The 23915-nt window shown below is 41.2% G+C and overlaps 1 protein-coding gene across 2 annotated transcripts; it reads right to left on the bottom strand.

The window, feature by feature from the left end:
- Nucleotides 1-5832: 5832 nt before the first annotated feature.
- Lox (lysyl oxidase) lies at nt 5833-20429 on the bottom strand. 2 transcript variants are annotated; one of them, XM_038330288.2, is made up of 7 exons: nt 19445-20429; nt 19019-19127; nt 17644-17781; nt 15935-16091; nt 12554-12649; nt 11926-12041; nt 5833-9173 (listed from the first exon to the last, which is right to left on the bottom strand). In XM_038330288.2, the coding sequence occupies exons 1-7, from the start codon at nt 20055-20057 to the stop codon at nt 9167-9169; spliced, it is 1236 nt and encodes a 411-aa protein (XP_038186216.1). In that variant the 5' UTR covers nt 20058-20429; the 3' UTR covers nt 5833-9166. The 2 variants fall into 2 exon arrangements, with proteins under 2 accessions (XP_038186216.1, XP_038186217.1); XM_038330289.1 differs by lacking the exon at nt 5833-9173 and having other exon boundaries at nt 11922-12041.
- Nucleotides 20430-23915: the final 3486 nt, after the last annotated feature.

Genomic DNA, 23915 nt, shown 5'->3' on the forward strand with positions numbered 1-23915 from the left:
TCATTTGGATTCCTTTGGACAGCAAACTGCCTAAACTGGCTAAGAAGTCACACTGTATGTACCATGCATTTTATCCTCATGGCCTCCATCCCCCACCACTACCAAACTGTGGACTGCAAGGCATGCTTAATGCAGATACTAATGCTCTTAGCCTCAGTTTCAGAAGCACTCAGGGCGCATGGGCAAACCTTGTGTACTGCTTGTCTCACCTCAAAAGCAGCCATGAGTAAGATTCCCTGCACCTAGAACGAAAAGGTGGTAAGAATACCACAGGGAGCAATGCCAGTGGGGGGGGGAGGTGTCCGGCAGATATAGCTGATTGCCTGCTTCTCTCAAGCATACTGTGACCCTGTAGTTTCATCAAAACTTTGCCACCTTTCTTTGGTTGTCTCAAAGTATACTTTTCTGTCCTTATGGTGCAATTGGACTACAGCCCCTCCACAGGATCTAGGACTAGGTTGAGCCCATTGTAATCAGTAGCAGTAAGGCATAGATGAACGCATTCCTTCAGAGAAACCATAGGAAAGAGGTGATAAGGGTCAGTGGAGACAGTGAGCTATCAGATGAACCAAAAAGCGTAAAAGAATCTCTTCCTCTTCTGTCTTCTTTCTTTTCTCTTTAGATTGACCCTCATTTTTGGAGCTCTAGTATGAGTGGTTGCCTGAGAAGGAACTGAGATCTTCTCGAATGTGTGAGGTGGGTTTCCTTCCCGAGATGCTCTAGTAAGCTTCAGGGAATCATGAAGGATGAGATGGGAATATCCCACTATTTAGACTTGCCAGCAAGAGAACTTAAGGGAGAAGAGGAAAGGAAGGTAGATGGAAGATACAGTATATAGATCAGAGAACATGAGTTTTCTCTTAACAAAGTCCCATCTAATTGAGCAGATTAGAGGACATTTGGAGGTGGGTTCTAAACTGTGGGTTGTATTGATCTTTTCACTAAACGTGGTTTGCTGTCATCCAAGAATCTTCTTATTTATCCGCTTCTGGGTGGCCATTTCCCTCTCCCCAACTTTCTCTTACAGTCATGTGAGATGCAATTTGGGGGAAAATCATCATTCTGCTACTGTACCCCAACTCCTTTGCTTTGGTGGTTACAAAAGCTCAATTACTTGACTCCATACAGGCCAGTCACAGAATCCAAAAACATGTGTCAGCAGTTTCCACGAAACAGACCAAATCTACTAACAGCCTTCCCTGGACTTTTTGAGCTGAATCCACAAATGATTGGATTTTCTTTCTGGCTCACAAGCTGGGAGGTGAAGACCAAGTCCTTCAGGCACCAAGATTATATGGCTCTATTTTTCTTTAAAAAAAATATATATATATATATATATATATATATATATATATACAAATTCAATGTGTTTAGTCCATTTAGTGTTACTTGTATGCATAAGATTTTTATGGCTGACTAATTGGTATTAGATAACCAATCAGGGAATTCACTCCTGAGGAAGACTATTTCTCCCATTCTCAGCATTCATTGGTTGCAGATAGTTCTTTGACTAGGATCAGAATCCCATGAGATTTCTCCCCTTTCCATGATAGCATGTCTAATGATGTTATATTTGTCCAGACAATGTGTAAGCAGCTATATTGTTGAAGTATCATGAATGAAGCTTCCAGCAAGTGCTGGATACCACACGATCACTTATTCTCTCCATCTTGATTGGTTGTGGTTTTCTATAATGGTCTCCTGTTGCAAAGAAAAATTTCCTTGATAAGAGATGAGAACTACCCTCATCTCTGAGTATGCTTAGTAACGTGACAGTTGTAGATTCTCTTCTACGACCCATGACCTCACTTGTCTTGTTGGCTGTTTCTAGTACCAGGCATGAAATGCCTCCTATTGAGTGAGCCTCAAGTCCAATTGGATAGCTGTTGGGTACCACCAAGATATGAGTGCCACTCTTGTACCTTTAGGGATATCTTGCCATGCTAGTCATTGTGGTTCATGGGCTCACACTTGGGTAGAACTTGTTTGCTGCTCTCCATGGGAAGCTTTCATAACACCTTCCAGTATTAAAATAAGTGTCCCTTGAACATAAACACTGCAACCAACACTCTTTTCAAGCAATGAAGGAGCAAATAGCATACAGTGTGAGTGTGCTGGGAAAAAAACTCATGATTCGTATCTTGGGCAGGAAGAAGCAGGAATGCATAACATTTCACCATGCTACTTAGAATGGTGTATAATTTAAAACATACAAATTGTTTATCTATGGAATTTCCCATTTAATATTTTTGGACCTTGAATGACCACAAGTAACTGAAGCCACAGAAAGTAAAGATATGGATATAATGCACTATCTTCCTTCCCAGTTATTCACTCGAACCTTCCTTTTCCCTGCCTCCTGTAATGATTACTAATGTTTAGTTGAACTTCACTTAAAATTGCACAATTGGGCACAGTGTAAAATAGTGAGTGTACAAAATGAGAGGACCATGGAGAAAATGATTGGTTCCCTATGTATGCTATACACAGCTAAGATTTGAAGAGGGAAAAATATAATAAGGCGTACCAAAGTAGTCAAGTCATCCGATAAATAGGTATAATTCATATTTCTTAGGAAGAAAGAAGCTTTGTAGACCTTCCCATTCAAGGGGCCCTACTTATCTATACAATTTAAAGATACAAAAAATTGCAAATTGATAAGCTTCAGAAACCAATACCCACATCTCAGATGCTGACACCACCATACATTTGTTTAGAAAAGATTTTATGTGTGCAATTACGATTATTTAACATGAATTCTCCCCACCATCTTCTAAATAAAAACAGTCTGGTGGAGTAAGTGCTACAAAATACAAAACATAAAAAAAAAATCAAATGTGAGAAAAGATGGAGGGAATGAGGTGGTGGTGTCTTTACTGCAGAGCTTTGCAGAATTCCCCATACAGAAATCCATGCTAAAACCTCCACTGAGAGATAACATTTGCCAGACTTGGTTTGTTAAGAAATTCTTTTTCATTTGGTATCTTGTGAAACTGGAATTTCCTTCCTTACATGTTCTACATTCCCCCACTCAACCAAATTCAGGTGGAAAATATTTGGAAAATAAATGAGTCTGTACTGAATCTGGACGACTTAGTTTTCTTGTCGTGATTCCCTAACTAGTGCATGGTAGCTGCTATTGACACAACATTCACACTGTGTTATGTGCTAGTGGCCATGCCTGAGCAGAGATGTGCTTTGTTCCAGACCACTACAATAGAACATCCCACAATAAAGTGATCCATGTCTCTTGGCTTCTCCATGCATGTAAGAGCTATCTTATGTAAACCGTAGTCTATGAAATATGCATTATATCTAAAGTACACATAACTTTAAAATACTTTATTGCAAAACATTCTAACAATTATTTCAACCATTAATGGGTTGGAAATAATTGTCCTAGTGGGAGGTCCTTACTGATAGTTGCTAACTGATCATGGTGGAGATTGTTGAAGATGAAACTGATTGTAGAAATTTCTTCAAGTAAGACAACAGTGACGTTTTCCATATTGCTTGACTCGGTCAGGTTCATGAGCGATTTCTCTGTAACACGCAATGCTGGTTCATAGCATCTCACCCGCTCTGGGACCATTCACGAAACTGGAATTATATGTAGCTTTTGCACTTTATCAACTGAGTTTATTCTTTGTGACCATTTCAACCATGTTCACAGCATCTTCACTAGCAGTAAATATTACCCCAAGAACAAGCCTACCATCCTTGATCATCCATCCTTCTCATCTGTCTATGCCCCATAATAAAGTTGCGGCAATATAGCCACATTTACAGGCTCCTCTTCTGATTCTGGTTCTCACTATTTCTACATCTGCAATTGTCGTTGCACTGAAGCCTGGAGCTTCTGGGAATCATCTGGGAAGAGTGCAATAAACTCCTTCCACTATCCCGCTGAGGTTATTTTGACCTCCCATATCCTTAAGTTGGGGTTACTTTGACATCCTCCTCACAAACATCCTTACTGACATCCAGAATAAGATAGTAAAATTTCTCTAGAAGATTTTTGTTCTGTACAGGGCCATCTCATGACTCCATGTATATCGCAGTGACAGCTTTAGAAATGTTGCTGAAACAATGAGACTTAAAAGTTAAAATTCTTCCTTGGTCCATGAACTGCAGAATGGGTAACACGCTCACAAGCACGGAACACTCTCAGTGTATCTCGCTGTGTATGATCACCACAGCTCTTGAGGGACCAGGTGTGTTGCCAGTGAGGAGTGATGTTTTTGGGTGATTGTTTTTATTTCTCAGGAATAGCTCTACAGGGTGTTTACAGTATTAAGGAAGTCGTATTTTAAACAGATGTGCGTTATCTAGATTCTGTTGGCCCACAGAGCTCTAGGCTTTTCAGAATGGTAAATGAACGCAGATAAATGTTTCAATCTTAAGTCAGCAGCTGCATTACCCCCATAACAAAAGTATTATCTGTTCTGAAGTTTCTAAGCCAAGCATTTAGTTTCTCCCATCTCTGCCTCTTCGAGTCCTTGATGACATCTTTCTGTATTTTGTGTGTGTGTGTGTGTGTGTGTGTGTGTGTGTGTGTGTGTGTGGAAAATCTGTTGCTACCATAGCCACTTACATCAGTTAGCTTGTGTGGTGTACTCAAGCTACTGCAGCTTACACAGGATTACCTTCTGCTTGGACTTGTTCTTAGTGATATAGAGAGATTGTCTACTCTTAAGCCTCATAAGCCAACCTCTTAGAAGTTGCAAACTTTCTTTCCGTGGCTTCCTCAGTTCTCTGAGACTTGGCCTTGGCCTGAAGGTCCCCCTCTGCAAACTAGCTTTTATGGAACCAGAAGGCACCATGCAAGCTTCCAAAGGAGGTAAGCTATGACTACTATAAACCTCAGCAACCCGAATACCACAATAACCCTAACATGCAACAGTGCCATGCATATCTTGGCAGTAACCATCAGCTCCCTAAACTGAACTTAAGTCCATTCAACAAGAAAGAAACCATCCCTGATATTGGATTCAGCTAACTACCTAGGGTTAATAAAGTTATGGATGTTGGAGAACTACAATTCATATTTTACCAAACCATCACAATTCTTAGCTACATTCTGAGTATTTATCCTTTTACCCACAACGATGTGTAGGTCTTACCCCTCATCAAAGAAATTTCTCTTTACATTAGATGCAGACCATTACAAAAAATAAAGAAACACACCTAACCAAAATGCAGAGAACAAGAGATCCTGTGGTGTTCATTCACAACTGATAAAACCGCAACACAGCTCCTGCAGCTGAGTCTCAGGGATCACCGTGGAAGAAGGGATGGTAAGACTGTAAGAACCAGAGAAACGGGAGTTTTCTGTAAGACTGTATTTCTAGAAATTTCGGAGATGCTACACCCGTGAAGTTTCATCACCATGGCTACCTAAACAAGACCAGAACAACAATGACACCAATGGACATGGTAGCATGGAAAGAGGGAAGCTTGCAGGGTCCAAATTCTAGAGAAAGAACTATGCACAGCTGGGGACTGCTGAGAGTAGGAGAAATGATCTCCCACTGGGAAAAGCCCCAACTCGTTATCTATACCAGGTGGTCAGCTCTGAGATTATATACATATAGTTAACATATAGTTAACATTATATGGAGTGAGAGGATTGTATTTATGTATTTAGGAATCTGCGTGCATGTGTGTGTGTGTGTGTGTGTGTGTGTGTGTGTGTGTGTGTGTAAAACACTAAAAATAATTAATGTAAAAGAGGCCATGGATTTGAGAGAGGGCAAGGTAAGGGATTGGAGGGTGGAAAGGGAAAGGGGAAATGATGTAATGATACTGTAGTTTCAAAAATAGCAAAGGCACTTAAACAAACATATCAACCATATACATGGCTTTAATGTTTTAACCAAATATTAAATTCAGATCATTTATTTGTAGGTAACAGCAAATGACCACTTTAGACCATTGAAATCATTTCTCATGGCGTTTTTATGTAATCATGCAGTTACAGCACATAATAACAAGGGTGTAAGAATGCAATATAAAGCCTGTAGCTAGGCATTTAAAATAAAAGCTCCTCAAACAAGTTACAAATGTTGTTACAAACAAAAGTTCCAGGAAAAAAATGGGAGAAATTAAAACTTCATTATCGACATTCTAATACCAAATGACATGTGACCTACTGTGCAGCAAGCGGTTATATATTAAATGTCTGTATCCCATGATCTAAGACTAAATGCATCTTACATTCAAGTTAAGATTCTTCAGCACCGTCTCAGCCTGAAAGCTAAATAAAATCTGTTTTCAAAATGGCCTACACCTTTGGAAATCTGAGAATAAAATATAAATGGTTGATTTTTAAAATTGTGTATGTAAATTCAAATATGAAGCATACATAAAGGGGGTAATTTTATTACTCATATTGTACTATGAGTAAAATGATTTCTAAAATATTTCCTGACTAAGAATTTAGTATTTTCATACAGTCTGGTGAAGATTAATGATCAGAAGTGGAAAACTTTTAGTGAACTACATATCCTCTAAATTCTGAATATAAAGAAGATTTTCTGGAACTAGGCAACATATACCATGGTCCCACTGGAGATGGGATCTGTGATCTCAATATCATGATATTACTTAAATGGCAAAGAGTTGACTCAACTATGTTGTTTCTTATTTTTTATTAATGTAAAAACACGTTTCTTTTCAGTCTTTTGTGTTCCTTCTGTCATTCTCATTTCTTATCTTTGTAAATTTAGAGTTTAGTAGACTAGCTTGTAATTTTTATCATTATTCTTAACAAACTAATTATCAATAAACTTAGTGGTCATTTAGAGAACAGACACCCAAGGGTTAATTATATGAAGGGTTGTGTTGGTACTTACAAATCATTCTGATGCATTTTAAAATTGAGGAAAGGAAAGAAATGTTTAGGAATAAACAGCTTCTTAATTGAAAGAAAATCAACCAAAAAGCCCAAATTACATTTAAAAGGCAGACATTTCATGGGTTTGAACATATTTTAATTACTAGAAATACATACATGTATACAATTAATAATTTTTAACTTATGTTTTGAAAAATAAAGTATGGCCATGACAAATAGCAGTGTTTAAATTTTAAATTCTATAGACATATTTTTAACAGCTAAAAATGAAATAAGTTGAGCCTAATTTTCATACTTAGTAAGGTTAGGGACAGTCTTTGTTTTCAAATGTCTATTAGGTAACTGCTTGGCTTATCCTGTCCCTCCCCTGACGATGACTAAGAGATAAAGGTCTCGTTGAAATTATTGTCCTAAATATCTAAAAGTCATATTATTAGCCTACTTCCTTATAGAGTTAAGAACCTTGGTGAGACGAGATCTTAAATCTCTGCATGCCAGTCTGGTTCAGTATTGATACTGACAGTAGTTTTTGTTTTGTTTTTAAAAGCACGCATATTAAAATATCTCTATCAGAATGATTATAATTTGAAAGGATCATTCTACAGTATTAAAACTGAAAGGCAATTTAAGGCAAAGAGGTACATCAAAGAAGCAATCCCATTGATCAGATACCAGCTCAATCCAAGTTCTGTCTTTATATGCTTATGGGTAAGTGTGTACTCAGGCGGATAAGGATCATGTGTACCGCGCTATCCGCTCTTGGCAACTGCCCATCTCTGGCCCCGCTCACCTGCTCCTGCAGCGGTGAGTACAGTATGGTGATTAGTAATGGTTACCCTTACAACTCTGCGACATAGAAGACAGGATTCCAGCTCATTGAGAAAGGTCTGCCTGACACATTCCGGCATAGGAGCTACCTTACTTGAGATTTTAATGCTGGTTAATGAAGGAAAACTTCATCTTAAGCACCAGGAACTTAAAAGTCTAACTTGAATTTTTTTTCTGCACCTTCTGAATGAAAGAGTTTCCAAATTCAACTGCTGCACAGTTTCACAGTTTGAAGTAAGGTCACAGCGGTCTCATGGTGGTGCACAGTCCTTGTTTCGCAGAGAGTACCTTTGTTTCTCTTGTTTCTTTCCGCCAGCCTCTCAAGTATGCAATGTTATGTGCTTCGCTAATTCAGAGTGTCTTTTGTAAATACACAGAAACATGTACGGCCAATTCCTAAAGAATCTAGGATGATGGTCCTGTGTTTCACACACTAGGTCAGCTATTAGGAACAATTTCATTTTTTAGCATTCCCCTTAATAACTGAACATTTTAGAAGAATACTAGAGTTTGAAAAACATCCAAAAAAAAAAGGTTTTCCAGTATATTTTTTTACAGTATTTTAAAGGTGGTTGTGGTGTTAGAGACTCATTGTATAATTTCTATAATTTCTATGTCAGCAGTGACTTAATTTTGGCCAACAGTAAAATTTGCTGCAGGGTATATCAGCTCTACATTCATCACACATCATCGAAATGATTTCCCTATGTCGCTAATCCCCACAATGATCATGTGAAGATTGCCACATTAGACATTTCCGCCCACAGAAAGATTAAGTGTAGAGGGGAATATCAGCAAATACCGGCGAGGAATTTGAAATTATCTACTTCATTCCAAAACAGAAGTTGACTCAAGTCAGAGTAAAATTAAGCACTTAACAGAAGGGAAATTATCTAGTAATTTGAAAATGCAAACATAATTTTATATAGGGATGTAACTATCTTAATACACATATATTGCCATCTCTCTGCTATAATTTCTCATGACAACCATTATGTATTTGACCTTTCTTCAGCACCAAATGTATCCATTCCTGCTTACACAGTAGGAATATCATCTTTAAGTCAATCTATATTGAGTCAAATGTAACCCCATCATTTTTGCTTCACTGGTTCCTGCACTTTAGAAAATAATCGCTTCAAATTATGGCTTGTTTATTAAAATGCCATTTTCCCTTTTGCACTATAATTTCAAAAGAAAATTAGAAATCTGGGGTTCTTGGAAAGAGCCACATAGGCACCTAAAAAATTGAAACACAGTTAATTCACATAGAACATGAATAAGTATTTAAAATTCCCCAAATAATGCTGATTTGAATGTTCAAGATCCAGTTATGCTAGTTGTTGTTAGAGAGTCCGAACAAAACTTCCTTTGTTGTTTGCCTTTTAAAATATATAAGTCCATCCTACTAAAGCTAACCTATGTTTTTCATATTTCCAAACACCAGGCACTGCTTTATCCAATGGGAGTTGGGCTTGCTTTCTAATACCTGTATTAAGAGAGCACATGAAACAAGTCATTAGCGGGATAACATCATGAATGAGCATAACAAATAAGATTTTAGTAGGCCTTTTCAAAACTTGATGTAGCAATTTTCCTCTGCCTCAGCAATAATCATCTTGCAAACTTATGTTTGGAACGTGATTTAACAGTGATTGGAGGAAAGGAATAGATAATCTGTCAGTAGTATGGAGTACATGTCTGATGTCCACAGTCTGGATGTTTAAAAGGCAAAACAAACAGCAAAATTGAAAGAAGGAAAAGACAAGCGGGAGTTGTAGAACCAGCACCAAAGCAGGTGAGCTTATTCCAGGGGGCAAGAGTGGCTCAACAGTCAGGAGGAGAAGTCATGGCTTCTGCACCATCTTGCATTTTTACTTTTTTGCCTGCTTCTGGGTACAGAACAGTGCATTAATGGGTAGAGAGAGGAACAAAACCATGAACAGGTATTGTCATGTTGAAATGCTGACCACTGGTCCTTGTATAAGGAAAAACACACTTGCATTCAAATCATAAGCCGCCAATTTCTAAACTGCAATTTCTGTGAAGAGAAAGCCCAGACATGTAGCATGGCAGAAGTAAAAAGGGCCCAAGTCATCTAGGAAGACTGAGGGAAAGAGACTACACGAAGGAAACATACCAGACTATTGGGTGGATTTGACATCCCACCAGAATGGTTTCAAATGTATGACTGTCATGACAGCTAATAGTGACATGTCATGAGAGTTAGGGAAGGACGGCAATAATGACAGCATGAGGTCACACTCTTCACCATCACACTGCCCACATGGCTTTATGTGCATTTTACTCCCTGCTCAAAAATTGTCGGATAGTTTCATGGTCTCCAGAGAGAAGGTCAAAATTCCTAGCTCGTTCTTCACTTGTCCTTTTGAACGGATCACAGTTGACAACCCCAACTGGAAGGTGTCTTTGCAAACATTGCCTGCAATCACTTCCGCGAGGAAGTTGTCTGTGACTCAGATGCCTCCAGACATGCCCTTCCTCAGATTTGCTTTGGTAGTTCTGAGTCCTCAAGGCCAATTTCAAATATTGTTCTAGTCATTTCTATATTTCTGGCGAGACGAAGTAATTCATGAATGAAGGGTTGAGTGGGACACTGTAGGCGCCAGGCCTCTGCCTGGCCATGGATATATAGTGTGAACAATTAGACCCCAGGCATTTGGGGCAAGGAAGGATACAACATTAAAGAAATTTATGTGGACTACTCAGAAATTGCTATGGTAAGTCTACAACGTAACCACTTATCCTAATATTGCTCCCTAATACCAGGTTAGAACCTTAAATATACAGTGCACAGTGAGAGTAAGTATGCAAATGGAGAATGAGTTATTAAGAAATATAAAACTTAAATGAATCAACTACACATTAATTTTTATGGTAAATTATTTTAGATGATGAGAAAAACTGCATGTTTGGTGGAACAATGACCCAGGTAAGCTTTCTGTGCTGTGGACATATTCAGAAGAGTGTAATTACTGTCATGAGCCTCATTTACTTCTAATAATACGATAATGCTTGCAAAGTACAGAGTGACTCTGTTCCTTTATGTAAGAAAAGGGTCCTGCATGAGGTAAAATGGTACCTTTAAGCTACCAGTATCTCTGCATTATCAGTGCAAAGATGATGTGTGTTCAGTTTCTCCCATAGTCTTCTCACAGTTTGGAAGGCACAACTAGCATAACATGAAGCAAGCAAAGCTTTAAAGGAGTCAGGCAAAACAGGTAGCAAACAGGCAAACTTACTCTACATTCTTCTTCACTAAAGAACTTCTGCTTAATACTTATGGGCTGAGATTCCTTCTAAAATTCTGAAACTGTTTTCAGGACTAAGGGATTTATGGAAGGAACGAACACACACACACACACACACCCCACACACATTTTGCAACCAGTACATGAAAGTGTACCTTGGAAAACGCTTTGAATTTCTTTGCATCCCCATCAGGGAGCATAGAGGAAAGAGAGGAAAGCCCATAGGTGTGGCTCCTACAAGCTCACTTGCAGTGATGAGACAAGCAGGCCTGCTTTTTGTCCCACCCAGCTCCCGCACGGCTAGCTTAGCCCCAAAATAATTACATGGAAACTGTATTTATTTAAACACTGCCTGGCCCATTAGCTCTAGCCTCTTACTGGCTAACACACATATCTTGATTAACCCATTTCTATTAATATGTGTAGCACCACAAGGTGGTGGCTTCCGGGAAGACTCTAACCTACTCCATCTTGGGCCAGAGCTTCATGGCGACTGCCTCACTGCCTTCTTCCTCCCAGAATTCTGTCTTCCCCGCCTACCTATGTTCTGACCTATCAGGCCAAGCAGTTTTCTTTATTAATTAACCAATAAAAGCAACAGATAGATTTTAAAAAAAATCCCTCCCACATCACTCACTTACACTGTTTAATGAGCAATTTGTTGGACTGGACCACAATAGAACTTGGAAGGTAAATACCGCATCTTTCCAGGTCAACACTATATAAGCTACAGTATGGGTAAAGCATCACTGCATCCTCTTTCTCTAGTATTATAAAAAATAATAACATGTATCCTATAATTAATTATTGCTTTGCTTTCCTTACAAAAAAAGCTATAGTAGTAGAAGCAAACACTGGTGCTGTATAAATTAAGGTGACAAAACTTAAAAGCCTTTCCCAGTCTTTTGGTAATATTAACTACAAAGCTCCTTGTAAAAGAAATTACCTAGCTTGCCAAATAATACTCACGGTGAAATTGTGCAGCCTGAGGCATAAGCATGGTGTCCTGTGTAGCGAATATCACAGCGTACAACATTGTTACTGTAGTCTGATTCAGGCACCAGGTAGCTGGGGTTTACACTGACCTGGACAACAAAAAGAATTGTGAGCTGGGTGGCGATGGTGGCGCACGCCTTTAATCCCAGCACTTGGGAGGCAGAGGCAGGTGGATCTCAGTGAGTTCGAGGTCAGCCTGGTCTACAGAGAAAGTTCCAGGATAGCAGGGACTGTTACACAGAGAAACCCTGTCTCAAACAAACAAACAAAAAATACCATGATGAAAGATTTCTTATTCACCGTGTACTGTTATTCCCTCCTACTTCTAGAGATGCCAAAGTGAAACTGCTAACGAGGGACTCAGCTAAATCAAGCAAGAAAAATAGTTTACTTTAAGTATAGTTGAACACTGTATACATTACGAAGGAAGTTGTGTAAATTTCTCTGAGGTCTTCTTAAAAACATCGCACTCTGGGTTCCTTAAAAATTGTTTTGAAGGGTGTTTGATTACTTTCAAGACCACAATTATTTAATATTTGAAACCAGAAAAAGGGAGTGTATTGAATGGTCATGGTCAATTACATGTGTTCAAAGCCCCTACCTTTAGAATATAGTTTCCAGGTTGGACGTCTGTGATATCAATCCACTGGCAGTCTATGTCTGCCGCATAGGTATCGTAACATCCTGGACTCAGTCCCTGAAATCAGCAAAATTGTAAAAATTATATTATAGTGTATGGCTAGACCAAGCTAAAACAAACATATGAATGGTAAATTAGAATAATTTGACATAAAAATCATACTTCTGTTTCATCTCCATTGAGAACCACATATTACCCAGTCTTATAATATCTGAGGCTTTATAGGGACTGCAGTATGAAGTAGCGAGCCTTACTTCATAAGTCACCAGTGGAAAACAGTCTTATGCAACAAAATAGGCCTCCACCACAATTCAAGTTATCACACCGGGAATAAAGGTCTCATAGTGACTTAGTTCCAATATTCTATCAGAGAATTCCCCTGCGATGACCTTTGTGTATTCCAGTTGTCTATGGACTTTTGTCATGTTTAGTTTTATAGTTAGTATTCATCCATTTCTGCTGTATCTTATAATCATATTACAGAAACACCTCAAGGGTAGAGTCTAGTTGTATCCTTGAGTAACTAACATTTATTATTATTTTGTGCCAGAACTGTTTTAAACATATTACATGAAGCCAGTTCTCACAACTGCATGAAACAGGTGTATTACTATCTCCATTTTATTTTATTGATAAGGAAACTGAGGCACACTAAGGTCAAATAGCTTATTCCAGGGCAAACAGCTAGGGATTGACTGAGTTGGTTTCAAGATTATATAAACAGGGTCTAGGGTACCATTTCTCAGTTACGACATTCCCACTATCAAATAATCAGTGAAATCTTTGTGGAGTCAGAAGTATGGGTATATTCCCAAACTGGTCAATACTGCACTCTTCCGCATGCTAAAACATTCACACCAACAAGACATCGTTTGTCTCATAAGGCTACCAGGAGAAAAACCCAAGAACATACGGTCCTTGCTCTTGTGAAGCTGAAGAAATTTTTTTTCTATCGGGGGAGACAGATATCTTTTTACTTTCCTATTTCCTCATTAGAACTTTTAACATTAAGGTTATCAGTATTTTCATTCTGATAATCTACAGTTGATTAAAAAGTGTATGTTGCAGTCACTTGAGCTCAGCAGTGTCGTTTAAAATCATCTCTCAAGTTTGCTTTGGTGCTTCAGGTCATTTTGGTCAACAAAGATAACAAAAGCCTCCCAACGTGCTTTAGGGATGTGGGCTTGGCTACAGCTGGATTTGGGAAGAGTGAGCAATTTTGCTAACCGTAGTGCAGGACAGCATAGACAGACCAACTCGAGATTGCTCGAGCCATAGGAGTGAGAGCGATGGTTGCCTGGGCTCCCACCTTGATCCATTCTCGTTGTATGTGTTAGATAGGAAATACAAGAGGAGGAACTTCTGGTTCCGCCACACCCTTCTCTGATTCTGGCACCTTACACACTACGTGAGTATGAACTGCTGCCACCACCATTACTACTATTTCACACGTGACTCTCTGAATTACCCATCAAAAATAGGTGTAAGGAATAAGTAATGCTCCGTTTTCAAGTGAATACAAGTGTTTCAGAAGTGTTGAAGTTATCGCTGTTTGCGTACACCTTTAATTCCCATTTTTCAGAATGCTGAGGCAGGGGACCAATTTAAGTCCATGAATTTGACACTGGTCTCGGTCACACAATCTTAAAGCACTACGTGTTGTGTGTAAGCATAAATTGCTGATGGTGTTACTCTATGATTCACCAACTTACAGAACTTAATTGAAGTTCTGTGAACTTAATTGAACTTGCAAATAAATGCCTGAAGTTACCCTGGCCATTGAGCAAGTAGACAGTTCAGTATTCAAAGTCAAATATAAAACTAAATTGAAAGTATAACTTCATTCTAGACTATCTAAATTCATTATTTGGTTCCAGCAAAACATAACTGTTTGCTACTTTTGGTCAATGAGTATGATGTGTCTATTTTTAATTGTGCATGAATTTAGTGTGTACATTTATAATTTTAGAACATGTGGTTTTTATATATAACATATAGGCATAAGATATACCTAGTTATATACATAAACATTAATGAACATGAAACTAGTATAACAAAACTAATAAAAGTCAATGTTAGGGATCTGTGTGAATGTATTTTTTTGAGAAAAAAAACTGAAATATATACATCACTTACAATGCAAAACCTTGTTTTAAAAATTAAGACTTGTATAGAGAAGGATGCACATAAAAAGAGTAAGATGTAAGATTATGCCAGAGAATGGGGGAGTTTATGGGACTGAAATATGTACAACCCCCCCCCAAGTGTTCCATCTTAGGATACAGTGACCGACGTGTTATTTTCTGAATAGGGAAAATAAGTGCCCCAGATCCTCTCCTGGTGATCACAGAATAAGAAGGCAATCTCTGGATGGGTACATGCTTAATATATGGGTGGCTTACATCTTTCACTTAAAGCATATGTCTTGCCCCTCCCAACCTATGTTAAATATAACTGCTTCCCTTTCTGACCACTTTGATGAGCTAAGCTCAGAGGAAAGAAGTATGGTCCACGCATGTAGGTCACTGAAAAGCTTCTGGCCACAACCTTGGAATCTGCTCCCCAAGATGACAACTGCTGATGTCTTTGTGCCCTGAGTAATGTACATTCCTGAGTTACTTGCCAAGAGCTGGGCTGGAGTAAAATTATAATGTCCTTTTACAAATTAGGGTTTTGGATGGAAGTACTGACATAGTTTTTAACCGACACAGATTTTCCAATTCTCAAGCATACAATAGTGTTTAGCTCAGCACTATTAAAAACAAATCCATCCAGAGGACATCTGACATTAATTACACTGAAGGTTTAAATATACATGTGTGGAGAAAGAAATGTGTTCTTTCTCTTCTCATTTGCATTATTGAAAGTGATGCTGTTTCAAGTATTTTTAAGAAACTGACTTGGACTTTTTGTTCTAACTTTAGGCACTATTCCATGTTAAGCCTGAAGGTGGAAAACAAAATGCTTTTGCAGGTGAGAAAACAATTGTACATTGCCAACAGTTATTTATAGCCAATTACAGAATGCAGAATGAAGGCAGATGTTTCAAGTTGTTCATATGTATCCAGAGAGTAAACCACTTTCCATTGTGTAGCAAGGATCCACATCGACCTTCTGTGATCACCAGCAGGGGCTGCAGGCACACCTGGAACCACTTTAAAAGCAATTTGCACCACCCAGTCCTTTGCCTTTTCCCAATTGCTTTCCACGTTGATAAGATAACCTCAAAATGAAACAAAGGCTTGAAAAAAGAAGGTGGGGGGAGGGAAGAAAATAGCAGAAGACATTGTCTTCGTCATCTCTGGATATCTGTGGGTTCTTGATGTCGGAGCGCCAGCCTACCTGAGTGTGTGCAGTGCACGCAAAGCGCCTATGGTACCCGTAGTCACAGGATGTGTCCTCGAGACAGAAGCTTGCTTTGTGGCCTTCAGCCACTCTCCTCTGTGTGTTGGCATCAAGCAGGTCGTAATGGCTGAATTCATCCATGCTGTGGTAATGTCTAATGTCCCACACAACAATAAGACAACAGTCAGTGACACAGAGAGAAAATAACGAGGACAGTGAGTGACCACCGTGTCTCCTAGATTCGATGGTGTTGTGCTCACAAATTCAAACAGGGCAAGTTTATCTTCTTGTCTTTTAATTTCTTAAAGGTTTATTTGTGTGTGTGAATGTTTTGCTTATAAGTTATATGTGCACCATGCACATGCCCAGTGCCCAAGGTCAGAAGAGGGTATTGAATCCTCTGGAACTGGAGATGAGATATGGGCAGTTATGAACCACCATGTGGGCACTGGGAATCGAACCTGAGTCTTCTGCAAGAGCAGCAAGTGCTCTTAACACTAAGTCATCTTTCCAGTCCAAACCTTCCTCCCTCTTTCTAAAGTAGCTCTGGCTGTCCTGGAACTTACTCTGTAGAACATGCTGGCTTGAATTCAGAGATCTACGTGCCTCTGCCTCCTAAGTTCTTGGAGTAATGGCATGTGCCACCATGCCTAGCTACCAAGTTCATCTTCTTGAAGGGATATTCATGATAGATGCTTTTGCTTTTCCAAGGACATAAATGAATCCAAACTGCAGGCTTTTAACTTTACTTCTTGGTAAGGACAGAGTATCTGTTTCTTTACATAGGGATTTATCTTTGAACTTTAAATAGAGATAATTTATATCTGTTCTTGTGACCTGTGGAGTCCCAGGTGTATGTCCCCGGGTGTTACTTCTGATGCTGGTGATATGATGGTTTTAAACAAGAGCTCTACTCAAGGGAACTTTCTAGGACTGTCTAAAATCTCGAGTTCCAAAGTTTTAAAATCTTTTTGGAAGTGCAAGGGGGAAACAATAGCATGTTTTTCTACTACTATTATTTAAATAGTACAAACGTTCATTTCAAAATAAAATTTAAATAGTCTTTCTATTTTAATATGCAAATTATGCAGCTTAAGTCTGCTTTCCTCTTATTTATTAAGTAGAAGGCTTCTGAGCTCTTCCTCATCTCACATGGGAGAGGGGCAGCAATGAGAAAGAGTTTGGATTTCTGTGAGAAGGAGACCACACATCAGGATTTCCTGGCACTGACTAGTTGGCACATTACCTAGGCAAATGATGGCATAACCACATGTAATTTAAAAATTAAAACCTTTAAATTTAGAAAGAGTAGGGACCCCAATCCAGGGCTGATATGGGCCTTTCCAAAGATGGAAGTGGATCATTCCTGAAGTCTGTCTCATGTGTACTCCATTGAGAATGGTCTCTGAATCCTTAAAGCTAACCAACTGCACACGATCTTGTCTATAGCACACACTTTTACAGACTAGTCAGTTGTACCATTAGCCACTATTGTGTCCGTTCAGCGCAAACCTGACTTAAGTTTCCAATTCAAAAGATAATGGGATTTAGTGGTGAAGGGCCTATCTTTAAGGTTTAACGTCGTTCAATGAATCGAACTGTATAGTAAAAGTTCTAAGTATAAACAATAGCAAATCTCTAGCTCTAGGTAACACAAGTGAAGGCTGTAAAAGGCCCCAGAAGTACTGAGAGGCCCATCCACTTACTGGTGACAGCTGTGCCACTCCCAGGAATATCGAGGGCGGCTTGGTAAGAAGTCAGATGTCCCTTGGTTTTTCACTCTTTGGGGAAATCGTAGCAGTACCCTGTGATCATAATCTCTGACATCCGCCCTATATGCGGAACTGTGATTTTAGAGAAGAAATATTAGAACCAGTGAATACCGATGAAAAACAAAGCTAGAAAGAAGAGCTCACTGTTAAGCGGTGGTGTCATCCCCCCTTCCCCAACTAGCCTCTCAGGACAAAGAGACAGTCCTGAGCTCCTGTCCAGTTCTGGGAGAATAAAAACATATCTGGTGGATGATTAAACGAAGGACAATAGGAAAGACCTACAGAGCTTGAAATTAGTATTTACACTAAAAAAAATGATTGTCAAGAGACTCTGCTTCTAAAAACTATGAAATTGCTACAGTAATGATCACGTGCCTAAAAAGATCCAAGATATCTATTAATAAGTTGGTAGTTCTAAGAGATAAAGTGGGGAAACACTCTAAAATAAGACAGCTAGCTTGAGATAAACAGCTTTATACATCACTATCATCAGGCAGGGGACCATTCTCTACTATCTTCCAGAGTTCAATGGTGTGGTTCATGAAAGACTCGGAAATGAAATTCAGCTGGAATTCTTTCCTTAGCCCTACGATTGTTTAAAAAATGTCAGCGTGGAAAAAAGGTTCATATAAGCACTTCTGGGACGCTACTACGTTTTTGTAGGTCTGGGTCGGGATAACATTAGTGACCCATTTTACTAAAGGTACCACCAGAACTACGCGAGCATCTTCTGCTCCCTCTGCTGGCTGTCAGCAGCAAAATCGGATAAAAACCAAGTCCAGAATAGCTATTTTATTTTGGGACTGACGGAAAACAAAACTTTTGCTCATGGTCTTATACCAAAACAACCCACAGCCTGAAAGAAATGTGGAATGCGGTCTTTACCAATGGGGGGCGCCACCGTGGCAAACACAGCCCTAGACCATTAGGGAATAATAATAAGAGATTCCTTTCTACCCTCCCCCCTCCCCATGTTGTTGATCACTGAGTCCTGTATTGTAGAAAGCTGTTGGAAGTAATTTGCCCCAAATGCCTAATAGGAATCTTGGTAAAGAACCTGAGACCCAGTCTCCAGAATAAGGGTTCCTCCCTCCCCCGCCACACACCCGTTTTGCGCCTTTCAGTGAGGCGGTACCCATAAGAACATTCCAAATTAACTCTCTCTCCAAGTCAGCCTGCCCAGGAGGTCACGTCCCACTTCCCAGTCCTTGTCCCACTTCCCAGGCCTTGTCTGCACTGAACAGCAGCAGAACTAGGTGCCTGGTGATCCCAGGATCAAAATGGGGAGCCGGGCTGTGGAAATCCATACCTGGCCAGGCAGTTTTCTTCCGCAGCGCATCTCAGGTTGTACATAGACATCTTCTGGACATATGTAGATGCCTGGATGTAGTAGGGGTCCGGCACCAGGTCCGGCAGACCTAAAAATAAGACAAGCAGATGACCTCTGACTCCAGGTCCCCTCTTTGTCACCTTTGCCCACCCAGTCCGCCGGGTGGGGCAGAGTGTGTGCGGAAGAACAGGGAGCGCCAAGGCTAGGAAGGAAAGGGAAGAGGAAGCTGCTGGAGCCAGGAGCGCTGTTTCCATCAGATTCCAGAGCTGGCGGGTCAGGCGAGGGGGAAGGGGGGGGTCGAGTCTTCGGGGACCAGAGCCCACCATGCTCAGACTGCCACGTCTAGACAGCACCGACCTGCGGCCAGGGTGCCCAGGTGCCTCCAGTTCACCTAGGGGTGCTTACCGTACTGGAAGTAACCAGTGCCATATCCGGGTCGGTACCTGCTCCCAGGCCGGGGCCTCTCATATGTGTCATAGTAGTTATAATAGGGATTGTCGTCGGAGTACTTGTAGGGATTGTAGGGGTCGTCGCCCACCATGCGGTCTACGTGGCTGGGAGGTCTCAGGTTACTGAGCTGAGGGGGCTGTGGCGACTCAGTCCGGTTCCCTGTGCGCCTTGAGGCTCCATCGCGAGCCTCCGACGGCGAGAAGCCAGCTTGGAACCAGTGGCGGGCGGCGGGCCGGGGACGGCTGGCGGCGACCCCAGATGGGCTTGGTGTCCGCGCGCGAGCAGAGGCCGTGCGGTTGTCACGCAGCAGCAGAATTGGCGTGCGCGGCTGCGGGGCGGCGTTGCCGTCGGGTCCCGGTGCAGTGACACTGGGGTCGCGGCGCCGCTGCGGTTGATACTGCGCCCCGAGGCTCAGCAGACTGAACACCTGCCCGTTGTTCTCCCATTGGATTGTCTGGCGCCAGGCGCCCGGGGCCGCGGGTGGCTCGCGCGGGGCCTGCGGAGCGCAACGTAGAAGGGGACAGAGCTGCAGCGGCCCCAGCAGAAGCACGGTCCAGGCGAAACGCATGGCTCTCCGGGCTAGTCCCTTCTCGGGAAGGACGTGGCTGGGAGAGAATGCAGACGGGGCTCAGATCCCACGAAGGAATGAGACCTCTTCGGGCCGGGAGGAGGGAGAGGCTCGGGGATGGGTCGCAGTGAGTCGTGCCAAGGGCAGAAGGCAGACCCTGCCCCCAGTCCAGGCGGCCGTCGGACGTGGCACCTTCTCTCTCTCTCTCCCCTTTCCCAGTCCTGGAAGGCGACCGGGAGCGGCGCACGAAGGTCCCGAAGAGCGCACAGTGTCTGGAGTAAAAGAAGGGGGAGAGATTTTAAACTTTCTGACAAGTTTGCAGTTACACAAGCCGTTCTGGCCCCGCTGCCCCTCCGCTATTTGTTCACGTAATGCGATTGGAAACGTGCAAGGCGGACAGCTCCTCCACTCTGCCCCTCCTTCCCTTCCCGCCCCACTCCCCTCCTCCCCAGACACGTTGCACAGGGAGAGTTAAGGGGAAAGAACAAAACGGAACACACATTCTGAGACACACTAGGCTTAATCTGGGCCGAACATGCAGGAATTTCAAAAGACTCAGACAGGCGAAGGCAGCCAGGCCATGGGCCCAAGCCAAAATATGCATGAAGAAAAATGCTATTAGGTCACCAGCCCTGGAGAGGCGGGAAGTCAAGAGGTGGGGAGAGCGTTGGGGCCAAAGTGTGCATGTTGGGATGGGGGAGGTTGTGACTAACGTTTATCCATAAAGAAGTTAAACCAGACGAATTTCCCAATGCACACTCACACCGCTTTTATGGGAAGCGCCCTCCTCAGCAAATAAACCCCAGGATATCAAATTTTGTTTTTCTGGCTGTAGGTAATATGAGAAATGGGTTACAAATCTGTTTCCTACAGTGAGTATTTTAATAACCGAAGTGAAAATTTACAGCGAACCAAGTGTGCTACGTTGAAGCAGTGAATCTCTCTCTCTCTCTCTCTCTCTCTCTCTCTCTCTCTCTCTCTCTCTCTCTCTCTCTCTCTCTCTCTCTCTCTCTCTCTCTCTCTCTCCAGAGAGCAGGACAAATTTGCACTTTCAGTGACAATGAAGATCTTTCATGCCTACTGCATACCAGAGAGTGCTCAAAGACATCCTCAAGTAGACAGACAATTAATTTGACTTCTTGCTCTTTCTCTTCTGTGTCTAATAAGGAGGTTTGACGTCACACGTTAAACTCAAATTACCAATATTAAATGTTGAAATTCAATAAAGTATCCAGCAGCAGCTTTTGATTCCTTTTGCGCTCTAAACAGAGGTGTTACAAGAGCAACAGCCGTGGAGTTCAGAGTTCGGCACAAAGAAGGCAGTAGGTGTGTCCAGGAGAATGAGTGGGAGGACAACCTGCGACTGGGGAGAGATGCCTAATAGACCAGCTATTCACATCCCACTCAGGGTCCGGGAAACTCTGGACCCAATTCAAAGGAAAATTGCTACTCAGTGGCCGTTTTAACGGCTAGGCGAAACCAGAGTTTGGCATCCATTTTATTGGTCCCATCATTGAGCTGTTGTCTAGACACACTTTACTCTCACCTCTTAGTCTCTGGCTTCCCATAACTGTCACCCCACGAGGTGGTTTGGTGGCCATCTGCTAGTTCGTCTGCTTCGCAGCCGTTCCCCTTTCTTACTGTTCTTTGGGAAACTCTGCCGGAACCTCTGACCCAGTCTTTCCCCCCTCCCCAGTCACCCCATTTCCCTACCCCTGTAGCGAGGTTGGACTGAGAAGGCATTCACGAGACTTCATCACTTCAAGAAGTGGTCATGAGATCTGAGTTTGTCCTAATTACGCTGCCTTCCTAGAATCTGAATGTCAAGTTGGTCACATGGCCAAAAATATTCCTCCTCCCACTGCTAGAAAAAGTGACAACTTCTGGCTCTTCAGCATTCCCTTCGAATTTTCTAGTGTGTTCTATTGTGGATTAACATAGCTTCTGTCATCTGCCACTGGAGCATCCTGACTGACAGAGCGGGTGGGGCTCCCTCTCTCAGCAAGTTAAATCACAGGGCAGAGAGTCCAGGGTAATGCGTCTGGCTTTTTGAGTCAAGTTAGATGGAGCCCGTACATGACCACATACCTTTCTTGGTCACCAAGGGATGTGACATAGAATTTTGCCCACACGTGGTAAATATATTGCATTATGATGAAGATAAACTTTAGGAACAAAAATATTCCAGCCAGTCAGCCGTGAATTGTTCTCTGATCAGGACCATCTCTAAGATAGCGCTAGTTGTCATTTTTCTGGCTGGCTGAAAGATTTAATCACTACTGGATTTCTCTAGACCTGGTAAGGGAGATAGAGTTAAAAAAAGAAAGAGAAAGAAAGAAACAGGCATCTGTAATTTGGACGGACAAATGAAATTATAAGGAGAAGTGGGAAGAGACTGAGTATAATTATCTTCCATCTGAAAAAGTCTCTACATCTGCCCATGAACAGTTCATCTTCAGAAGAAAGCCTGGGGACGGTTATTACTTGACCACAGGTCCCTGAGGGGAGACCTTTGCTGTGGAGGTCAAGTTGGATCACAAGAACAAAGCAGCTCCTATTGGGAGGGTAGAAAGTGTGTCCCGGGTCTCAGTTAACTTGCCTTTCTTTCCAGTTCTGGTATTTCGGTGGTGGGGGAGGAGGAAGTGGGAAAAGGGAAAGGAGGAGAAGGGGGAGGGGAAAATGCTTCTCCGTATAAGTGTTTTATTTTTTTCTGGTTCTTAGTTCCTTGTCAGATTGAACAAGCCAAATCCTCTTAAAAGTATTTTTCCAAGTTCAAAATCTCTGATTTTCTTGAATATCCATTTATTCTATTTTCAATTCATTCACTGCATTATGAATGAATTGTGGCTATTAATTACATTATTAGTTACATTATGGCCATTAATATTGCAAAAAGAATTCCTCAGGTGACTTTAAAATATTGGGTACTTTTGTGTATACATAGGATAGAGCCTATAGAAAATGATCTTCACCTTTTAAGTCTTTTCCATTAATGAAACTCCATTGCACATTTATTTTACAGAATCTCATAAACACATTTGTGCTTTGCAGGGTAGTGTAATATATAGATGATTTGTACACAGGATCACTAAACATTCACAGTGCATGAGGCTCATTGTTTTCTCCCATTTTGCTTCAAAAGATTTACAACCATTTTGTAAAAACAGAAATAACTGCTCAGAACAGTAACAATGTGCCTTGTTAATTTTATTTACTAAACACACATATTTGATCATATATGTACAACTTCAGGGGTTGGGGGATATGCCAGTGGGTTCATTGGCACAGACTCTCAATGCCATAAAAGAAAAAGAAAAGTTCATTTTCTCCTTCTTCCATTTCCTCCAAACTCTCTTGCTTTAGACTTAGCTCTCTGGGAGAAAAAGATAACATGTGGCCACCACATTGAGGACAATAGAAAGTGTTTGCCACCCTGGAGTGATACCGTGTACCCATGCATGTGCTCTTTTCTTAGAAGCAAAATGACTGTTTTCAAAATTAGACAAACCAGTTTCTTTATACTCAATGCTTAAGTTAATAAAAAAGTAATACTAGCAGCAATTATAATGATGATAGTAACTAGCTGTGTCAAGATGCCCCAGCTCTTTAATTTTGGTAAGATGCACAGCTGATCCCAATTTGAGACCAGTTTTTTTTGTTTGTTTGTTTGTGTTTGTTTTGTGGACGGATCTATGGCTTATATCAAAAAAGAGGAAATCATCCCATCCTCCCCCGCCTTTTTTTTTAAAAAGCAAGGTTCCATTTCTACCAAGAAGTAAAAGTTAGTCCCGCCCCACTCACATAAATTCTCATGCAAGCTGCATCTACTTCCTCCCCTTTGGCTCTCTGAGCAGCACC

The sequence above is a fragment of the Arvicola amphibius genome, chromosome 5 (assembly GCF_903992535.2).
Source record: "Arvicola amphibius chromosome 5, mArvAmp1.2, whole genome shotgun sequence".
Lineage (NCBI taxonomy): Eukaryota > Metazoa > Chordata > Mammalia > Rodentia > Cricetidae > Arvicola > Arvicola amphibius.

What these genes read in the sequence shown, in the direction of transcription:
- Lox (XM_038330288.2), bottom strand. Translation starts at nt 20,057, where the DNA reads ATGCGTTTCGCCTGGACCGTGCTTCTGCTGGGGCCGCTGCAGCTCTGT. An exon ending in CACTGGTTACTTCCAGTACG is followed by an intron (nt 19,128 to 19,444) that starts GTAAGCACCCCT and finishes TCTTATTTTTAG; the next exon opens with GTCTGCCGGACCTGGTGCCG. An exon ending in CGTGCACTGCACACACTCAG is followed by an intron (nt 12,650 to 15,934) that starts GTAGGCTGGCGC and finishes TGCTGATTTCAG; the next exon opens with GGACTGAGTCCAGGATGTTA.